Here is a 10,019-nt window from a genome sequence, read left to right as displayed (position 1 = left end):
ACTGAATAAAACTTTATACAAAGGAAATACAAACGAGGTTAGTATTTTCACCTGTTTTCTCTAAAATATCTATTCAATTTTTGTCTTATTTCTATACACCAAGTTCTATGGGAAGTCTGAAAAAAGCGATCATGATGATATTAACAGTGGGTAGAAAAATGTATACATTATCTTTTGAATATATATGGCCTCTCTACACTATTTTCTATAAAATTGCTGTAGAAAGTGGATATATGTTTTGTACAACAAAACAAGAACTTGCGGGTAATATTATCAACAATAGTGCCATAAGATGTTGAAGATATGTGGCAATAGCTGAACCAGAAAACGTTCCTGAACATGACGGATCCATCATCAGTCCCGCTAACGATATTGGCTGAGCCGACGAATGACGTTCATTACCGGCTTGCTAGAACAGCGTCTCAGCAGAGACTGAGTGAAAGAAACCTTTAGAAAGGATGGGACGCGAGACGCGGTTTTATGCTCGCTCAGCTTTTGCGCTGGCATTGGCAGTGCTTTCTTTCATTCAGTCTCAGCTGAGATGCTGCTTCTATCAAGACGGCCCAGGTACTGTAACGAGTCTCCGATCGCCACTGAAGACCGCAACCATGTGAGGACAGTATTGTTTTGATCGTAAGTTGGCAAGTATTCATAACTATATATTTGATATAACCACCAGTGAATGACTGTTGCAGGAATGTATACAACATTTAGTATATAGTTAGTGTTTATTCAGTTTTATCTTATGCCTCTCTTTCATTGACGTTGATGTTTCTTTTCACAAATTATCATCGCTAGCCGTATGTTTACAACATATGACAACTTGATATTAATTAGATTTATAAATGCTGTACAAACTGGCAAATATAATATAATGAGTGCAAATGTAAACACAAGGTTGTTATAAAAATGTAAAGGTCAGTTTTTGAACATGTAAGTGTGTGGGCTACGCGGCTCAGCGTTAGAAAGGGTTTCAAACATTCGCTCTTTGAATTTTTTTTATCGCAGAACTTGCTCACTTAATAATGCAATAAACTAGTGACCGGATTATTGGGTTTTTTCAAACTAAATATCAAATTGTGTAAAGTACAAAATACCACTTGCTACTCGATACATTTTAGAATATACTTGGATAATTTACGTTTCATATACAAAGATACTAATGGGCGAGAATAACGTAGATGATTGGGCTCGTTGGTTAGTTCTTGAAGGAACGACAGGAACAGCGTAAAAGAAGACTGACCAACTACAGCGCTCTTTTTGTCAGTTTTCTATTACTTATATTGGACGAGATAGAATGAATGTAAAATCATATTTTCCCTAAGTAACTTCATCCGCGTGAAGGATTTGAAAAGGAAGCGGGAGCTAATTTGGTCAACACTGAAACTCTAAAAAAGCCTTAGTTTAAACTCGTTTTATATCCACAACTCATGACCAATCAATATTCCCGAATCAAAGGTGGCTAATAACGTAGTGCTACAAAAAAGCGCAGAAATATCAAACTAATAGACGATGGGCGCACACTCGAACATTACTTGCAACAAAACATTCAAGCGAAGCAACAGCTACACCGTGAATCACAAGGAGCCTCACATGATAGACCTCTATGCGCACGATACAAACGACCTTAGGTCGTTTGTATCTCAAGACCGTAGAAGGGACACTGAGATCCCTAACAAACTCACGTGCCCCTGTCGCAAGGCATTATGAAAGACGCCTCCGATATCATCCTTCTCTAAGGGATTTTGTGTCACGTCAAGATAGTAGTGTTATGAGACTTCTCAACCCATTCATATCTGAAGTAAGAGCCCAAGGGACACAATATCTTAATTGCACGGTGATTACACACCAGGCGAGTGAACCTCAGCAACATCATCGCCTTTAGATACTCTTGCTCTCAATTTTATCAGATGTGAATAGGTTTCGAACCTTGCGAACACTAGTATCTTATCACGACATGAAACCCAGAAGTCAAGGGAGATATCACAGGCTTTTTCATAACATTGTTTGAGGCAGGCAGGCGCTAAAGCGGCTTGACTTATACGGGCGTTTACTAACTGGTATGTCGCGACCTTGAGGGTATTGTAAATAAATAAATAAATAAAAAATGACCGCATCTCCACGTGGTAAATGATGTTGATTGGGGCGAAGCTCTGGTGGTGCTGATGATACTGATTTTGTTCATACGTAGTGCCTATAGTGCTGATTTTTTTTATTGCTCATAGGTTGTGCTGAGTTCCGGGTTGCGTTTCGACTTCATTATCACTGCTTTATGGTCGGTGAAATGCAGAGCCAGTGGTTCTTCTAGCGGATCAGCTTGGATCCGCTAGAAGCCGTGGGAACGAATTTCCACCGCTTAAGTCAACGGTCGATGTCAGGAAGAGAATGTGTGATATGAAACGTGGTTATATACGTATTTGAGCATTTGACCACAGCGCCCTCTTGTCTATAAACGTTGAGCCAATGCATGCAAAGTTTAACGCGATTATATACGCACTTGACCGGAGCGCCCTCTCCTGCATAGACGTTGAGCGGCTACATGCAACGTTTCATTAATGACATTCCCAGCTCTTGAGTTACTACCACATCTCGATCTCAGAGCCCCACTACTCGTCCCACTGTCGTGGCTAGAGCCACTAAATGAGCTGCGCATACAGTATCGGCACTCCGTACCCCGACATTGTTGTGGGAGCCGCCATTTTGGGGCTTGTGCAGAGCAGACGCAACTGTCGATCGTCTTGATTCAGAAGTGCGATTTCCTCAGCGTGATATTCGGTTTTAGGAAGCTCTTGTAATATTGATATGCTCTGTCGCAAACTGTTTAAACATTTGTCGAGGACGGAAAAGCGTTTTCTGTGATTTCAGATAGAGCTTCAGATAACTGGCAGCCATGGTTTCAAGCCAATATATGGCCAAGTGACGTTACTCTGAAGCGTAGCTTATTTAGTGGCACTAGTCGTGGCCAAGTGGTTAAGGCGATGGACTAGAAATCCATTGGGGTCTCCCCGCACAGGTTCGAATCCTGTCGACTGCGCAAACATTTTTTTTAACAAGACAGATGGGATGGCAGTCGATGTGAGCACGGACGGCGGACTAGGCTAGACCCTAGGGAGCTTTGCTCCTAAAAGTGCCACTTGTGCAATAAGTACAAAGCTTGGGCTACCACAGGAGACGGAAAAATCGCTCAGGCGCGTTATCGCACCAGTATCTTTCCTCCTGCTGCACGTGTGGTTAGTTTAGCCCACAACTAGGCTTCCCACGCGCTCAGAGTCTTTCGGAAATGTACCTATTTAATTGTTTTTTATGACACTCAGCCAGTTTCTAATAGAACTCATGCATCTATTTTCACGAAGTAACAAGTTAATTGACAGATAATACCTACTTACCCGACTGCTCGTTACGAATAGCCCCCTATACTATGTCCTCTTGGCCGTATGACTTAAATGCACAAACCTAATAATGGTGTCTTTTACGGCAGTTATTTATCTTTAAACAATTTAACCGAAACGTTTCATAAAACACAAAATTCAAAGTGCCACATGTTGAAATACGTCAAAAGTTTTTTTTTTATTCGTAGAAAGTTGTTAATTTTCTTTTTAATGCTAGGACTTATTTCTGGTGGCAAGAAACACCACAAATAATCTTTATAAGCAGCCTATTTTCGGTCTCCGCGATAATTCGTTTTTAGCGGATCCCATCCTTGCTAAAAAGGGAAATTATAGCTCACATTCAGATTCGCAGAGAAAAGGAACCGTTAACAATTATGGCACAGAACAACTACCAGTGCATACCAATAAACATAACTGAAAACTGCCATGAGTGTCACCAGCATAAACTATGCTGTGATAGTTCATGATGGTGAAATTATAAAGTGTAGATTTTCTTACCAGACTTTTTAAAAACGTAAGATTAAGAAAGTTTTGAAATTAATTTTGTTGAAGTATTTTTCTTGTAACTTTTTGTAGTGATTGTCCGCAAGGTTAGGAATTATCCGGTATAGTATTTATTAGATAGTTTGGGGGGTTTGCATTCTCCGTGTTGTCTGCTCCAGACAGGATACGTACCCGAAATGTTCAGATATTTGGTATCGATGCCTTTCAAATATATTTATTACACTTTGTAGTGACTGCAGTTAGTTTAAGAATCCCTGGTTATAACTATCCGTTGGCGCTCTGCGTTGTATCCTCGAGAGCGCCAGTTAAGTAAACCGTTCTTTGACTTGAACCTCGAACTACAGTTCGGGAATGCTGACCTCACCGCACCGTTATAGGTAGCCCAAAGAATATCCGATGTCACAGAGCAGGCTCTAACACAGAATCGGACGTAGTTCAACTATACTCAAACTACTGTAGTTTAACTTCTTTTCCGAGTAACTTGGTAACTTTCATTTACAACTTTATTTGGGTAATTAGTAGTTTAATTTACCTACATTTTTCAGGTAACTTTTACTCAAATTACTAACTACTTCCGAAATATAGTGCTAGTTTTGCTCATCACAAAAGTTTGAGGGCGTAAATAAATAAGACGCCGGCAGATGAAGTGGCATTCCCGAACAAGGGACCCCCTCACGCTCCGTTCCCACGCATTTATACTCAGCAGCCGTAGAAACGGCATCACAGGCGTCCTTAGGCCAAGGTGGCGACGAGCAGCCAAAACATTACACCGGCGCGCACGAACGCAGGAACAGATGCGTAACAAGTCTTGGTCGGGTATTGACCTAATCCGGTAAATCACACAGGCGCCGCGCCTCCAGCTGCAAACGTGAAAGACGGGGACATTCCAAGGGTTGTTGTAGTTTTCATGTTGTCAGCTTTTCATGTTGTCTGCCTTCTTCCTCAAGTGATTTGGGGGGTTCCACGGGAGGCGCCACTGCGCGTACTCTCCGAACGTCGTGGGAACAAAGAGGGGCCAGTCATAATTTCAACTTGCCGAAGAAAAAAAAATATCGCTCAGCCTTTCCACTCTCGGGAAGAAGGAAGATCAGCGGAGCTGTACTCGATACATCGTGTGCTTCCTCTTCTTCGTCGTCTTTTTCGCGCTGTTTCCTACGATTAATACCCAGCAACGCGCCGAACTATACATTCTTCTATTATAGGTGGACAGGTTGCCGCCATCTACGAGCGACGCCGGAAACCATACTGGTTGTGTGCTTGCAGCCGTCGCTTATAGATGGCGGTAGCTGTCCAGGTAGGTTTGTGCAGACATACACGGACACCATCCTGGGAAACCTAGCCCCTAACAGCTCCGTTGTAAAAAGGAAGAGAGCTTGTTATAAAAGACCCTCTAGCCGAGGGAAGCCTCCTATGTTTCGTCATGAACACCTAAGATGGCGACACTCGCTTACCCGACCCTGCACTGCATCTTTCTCAAATTCAACGCTGCCGTTCCATCCAGAGCGTCGGCGGAACATATTTTTAGCTTGGCTGGGCACGTCTTTAGGAGGAAAAGGGGAAAACTTTCTTATCAAGAACTGTGATTGTCAATGGCTTCTTCGAGTGAATAAACTATTCTGGTGTAAAGGCAAGCCATGAAATGACTGCATTTATTTTAGGCTCGGTAGGTTTCTCGCGGATCAAAACTGCTGTTCATTTTGCTACCACAAAAATATAAAAAAAGTAACTTGGAAAGTAACTTCAAAGTAACTCGCTACTTTTTACAGTAGCTTGTAGTTTACTCAATTACTATTACAAATGAGTGATTTCTACTCTGCTCCAATTACTTTTGGCGTGGATACTCAGTAACTTAACTTAACTACCTTTTTTGAGTAATTTGTACATGTCTGCTCTAACATGACTGATTGCACAGAATTTTTTCCTCACAATTCCAGAAACACTCCAAGAACATCACCCAGAACTAAACTAAAGCACTTCGCCCCACTTAAAGTCATAGACTGTGGCAAGTCAGGCATTATACGGGGAGCTCCCGAAAAAAAGAGAACCGTGTTTTTCGTCCCGTGTAAATAAACGAGATATCGCAGAAATAGCGAACACTGTGAGAATATTACGCTAGCGGTTGGGATAGAACGCGCAATTTCGACAGGACGTTTCATAGATTAGCAGATAATAAAGAAAAACGAAATTCCTTTGTGAGGCGACTTCCCAGCAATGCCTAACATTGTCAAAACAAGGAATGGCGTTGTGGACGCCTGTAGCATCGATTTCGATGAAAAACAAAAGCTTGTCAGCATGAAATAAAACAACAGCTCCATTCTTGCTAAAAAGGTGTTTTCGACTGATATAAATTTTACAAGCGTCCACAATTCTGAGTTTTTTTTTTGTTTTTTTTTTAGAAGATTAGACGTCGGCTCAGAAAAATTTTAGTTTTCTCAATTATCTTTTGATCCAGGTAACCCGAGTTCTCAAATTTTCGCGTTCTATCTCAATCGCTAACGTCAAGTTCTCACGGAGTTTGAGATTTCCGCGTTTACTTATTAGCTTATTTAGCTTATTTACCTGCGCGGAAAAAACGTGGTTCTCTTTTCTGAGGGAACTTCTGACTCTGGCAGGCGATCAAAGCATTGGCTGACATTGGACTCGTGAAATGAGCATACGTAAGTAAGTAATAATTTTCTTGTGCTGAAGCGTTTCGTACCATTTGGTATACTCAAATGCCAGATTGTGATACGCGCCGAGAAACTGAGGGAGAGGAGGAAACAAAATCGCGCGAGTATGTCAAAAAAAAAAGTATGCCTTTGCCTCCACTGCACTCGTCGAACGGGTTAGAACACCAAACGCCGGCGTCCGGCGTTTGCCTCTCGCATTTAAACACGTTCGACGAGTGCCGTGAAGGCAGGGTCAGCTAGCGTTAGGCCTTCACGGAGCCGTATACACTGGGTGATTCAAGGAGTGGTCAGGCTCTTTAAATCGACCTCGAAATTCGGTTTCTTAACCAATCTCGTTACGACTGTGTGCAGCGTTGCCCTCAGATGGTGCATTTTTTTTTTTTTTGTAAAATTTGCAAATTTGCATTTTCGCTCTCCTTTGAACAGAAATAATCTGCCACATTTTGAGCGTTTCCGGGGAAACCCAACCAACCTTGCCTTCATTCTTTACGCTTGTGCACGCGCCAATTACCAAGTAAGAACACGAAAACACGAAAGTTTCATCGCCTACAATCTAGGTTTTATTTAGGAACAATTCATCCTCTTAAGTGAGGTCCGGAACGGCCTTGAAATTCGTTCAAGCATAAGGCATGGGCTTGAGGGGCTCGATTTGGCACTCGCTTTGGGGAACGCATTCTCTGTGCCCCCTACGGTAGAAGCCTGGAGCGCAGAAGCAGCCGCTGGCGCAGTCCATGGTGCAGGCTTCTGGCATGCCTTCTATGCCGCACTTGAGTTCGGCACAGCTGCTGCTCACGCATTCCTTGAAGACCTCTCTGGGGCCACACACCCAGGGCAAGTCGGCCGGAACTGCAAGCGACAGAACGAAGATCAAGTCACGCATGATTTGTACGCCCTAAGTGGATAATATAAAAAAAATAACGTGAGCTAGTTTATAAAATTACTTCATTGAGTACCTATGTTAGAGAAGTACACAGGCATAACTTTGTAAATTCACTGTTAAGGAGACGTTTTTATCCAGTCACAGGTTTTCGGTACTTGGAGAGGGTATAATCTGTACAAGGTGCGAAAATACGTTCTGGCTCGTGCGCCGTTCAGGACTTGCAGCACATAAGCTATCCGGGGAGTCCCGCGGTTACGTCAGTTTGCTTAAAAAAGATGTTTTAAGGTAGTTCCACATTTCCTATAGTTGCAATGTGGCAGTCGGTTGCGTGACTTAGCATGAGCAAAGAAGCCGATGCGGAGGTTTACCCCTTTCAAGGAGCGCTATATTGGGCCAACTTCTCTAGCTGTTTATACAATCGCATAAACACTCCGCTAAACCATGCAAAAATGATTAACTAAAGAAATAGTATTCTCAGAAAGCACTTGTTATGCGGAAATTCAAACTGTATTATAAACCTAGAGTGAAATAAAAGAAAATACAAGCGACTGGAGACTACTGAAGTGACTGTGAAAGCTCAGTGAATTATTTAAAAAAAATCATGGTAAGGTCTCAATTAGTTTCTTTTTGAATGATGGTAGCTTCATACACCCAATCTTGTGATGTCCTAAAGTTGTTTTCTCCACATCTTATATATAAAAGAGGCTTAGTGCTGAGTTCTTGTAGAGAATTCACCGAGGCCAGCGCGGGTTAAAAAGTCGACTCCCCGTTGGGTAAAACACTCTTTCTGCATCAAATAAAGTTTGCACTTAAAGGTGCCTCCACTCCCTTTCAGAATAAATACGACTGCCACGAAAGCTGCGCCCAAAGTTTATTTTCTGACGGCACTCCTTTGTATGTGTGATATACCTGGCGCAACCAATCCCGTGCACAAAAGGCCGCAGAATCTCTCCTCAATCACTGTGCGTGATTGCATTAGACGGCGATATTAAATGCGCAAAGATGATGCATGCCTTTATGATGCAGCCGCGACACTTCTTGGTTGGCACCGTAGTATCGTAGTGTTGGCTGCGGTTAGAGTTAATGCAAAAATAAACGGCGCGACTACATGCGTTTTGTCAAGCGTTGCACAAAGTATTTACGCGTTCTTTAAGCCGAGTCAGCAACTGCTTTCTGTTTGGCGAAGCAGAAAAGGTATAATAAAAGTTAAAAAAGAACCAGCTTCATAGATGTCTTACTTCTTGCAGAGGCTGCAATGGAGGCCAGAAGAACCAGAAAACTGGAGAGCAGAAGCGCCTTCATGTTTCGATGTTCGATCTCTGTGGAACAATCGTCTATAGACTTCTAACCTATTCGAAGGGTTTATATATATTTTAGAGTTTCCGTTGCGATAACGAGGACAATGGTGGAAGCTGAATAAAACAAAGAAGAGGTGATAGATGGGAAAAAACCCAACGGAATTATCGCCACACGAGTTTCTCAACACTTCGTTCCTCGTGATAGGTACCCCAATTTAATTGAATGGGGTTTTCCGGCGCAAAAGCTACCAAGCTGAAATTCTGGCCGGCGCCTGAGATAACCTGTGGTCTCATTGATATCCTGATATGGGGTGATCAAAAACGAAGATCTTCGGCCGGCTGAAAAAAAAAAATACAACGAAAAAACTTTTCCTCTTTACATGCGTGTTTTATTTTATTTTGTTGTCTGCCGGGTGATTGAAATGGGGACTGATCGTTTTATGAACCTTTGTCGTAAAGTTTCTACAATGTGTTTTATGTTTTATGGTGCAGATGTTGTCACACAAATACAATCAAAGTTTGATGAATTATAAAAAGAAGGAAAGCATGGTTGATATTGCGTGTTTTGGGGGTTTCAGTATTTATAAGCTTTAGTCTTAAGGGAAAGTATATTCCACTCAGCTTTCGGAAATTTTTTGTCTGGGGTCCCTGGTTAGGAAACGCACTTAACAAAATAAAGATTCCCGAATTGAGCAGTGTCTCTCCTAGGTACACTGATCACTTCCCTCAAAAATATTTGCTTATATGCCTGGATTGCACTCGTATGTAATAAGATCAACCCCCACGTAAATGAAGTGTTCCGTGCAATATTCACGGTATGAGGACCATTTTGAGTCTGGATCCAATAAAAAACTTGCTTCCTTCAAATGTAAACCCGAAATAGAATCACGAACTAGAAGTAAAAAATATTTGTTTCATCTCTGGCGAGTGAGGCGCAAGATTTGCGTTGCAAATTTCGCTCAAGATTAATATTCAAAATGTCCCACTTTCAAGACTCTTGGGCAAGATTTATTTTGCGAATTTTACTCATAATGTATGTTCCAAATCTTCCGAATCTTGAGCAGGATTTTGTTCAAAACCTTCCAAATCATGTGCAAGATTTATGTAGCGAGAATTAAGGTGAGTTCGCAACGTAAATTTGGCGCGAATTATTTTATTGAAGGAAAACTTATGTTGCAACATACGTATTCTTTGCAAAGACTTAAAAAACATTTTTTTTATGAGCTGAGTGTTGATTCAAATGTCGTCACGTAACTTTAAGGTTATAAGGATTTAAAAG

At 41.8% G+C, this 10,019-nt stretch overlaps 1 protein-coding gene across 1 annotated transcript; it reads right to left on the bottom strand.

Moving 5' to 3' along the window:
• Nucleotides 1–7,099: 7,099 nt before the first annotated feature.
• Nucleotides 7,100–8,768, bottom strand: LOC115309542 (chymotrypsin-elastase inhibitor ixodidin). Its single transcript, XM_040221291.2, has 2 exons — nucleotides 8,681–8,768; nucleotides 7,100–7,408 (listed from the first exon to the last, which is right to left on the bottom strand). Exons 1-2 carry the CDS (start codon nucleotides 8,742–8,744, stop codon nucleotides 7,179–7,181), a joined length of 294 nt encoding a protein of 97 aa, XP_040077225.2. The 5' UTR covers nucleotides 8,745–8,768; the 3' UTR covers nucleotides 7,100–7,178.
• Between the last annotated feature and the right edge of the window lie 1,251 nt (nucleotides 8,769–10,019).

Source organism: Ixodes scapularis, unplaced genomic scaffold (assembly GCF_016920785.2).
Source record: "Ixodes scapularis isolate PalLabHiFi unplaced genomic scaffold, ASM1692078v2 PGA_scaffold6__148_contigs__length_123643588, whole genome shotgun sequence".
Taxonomy (NCBI): domain Eukaryota; kingdom Metazoa; phylum Arthropoda; class Arachnida; order Ixodida; family Ixodidae; genus Ixodes; species Ixodes scapularis.
Note: the sequence above shows the minus strand (reverse complement) of the source record. Positions and strands in the feature narration are given on the sequence as shown.

Excerpts from the sequence above, each read along its gene's own strand:
- LOC115309542 (XM_040221291.2), bottom strand. The coding sequence starts at position 8,744 with ATGAAGGCGCTTCTGCTCTCCAGTTTTCTGGTTCTTCTGGCCTCCATT. Across the intron at positions 7,409-8,680 it reads CATTGCAGCCTCTGCAAGAA|TTCCGGCCGACTTGCCCTGG; the intron begins GTAAGACATCTA and ends TGTCGCTTGCAG.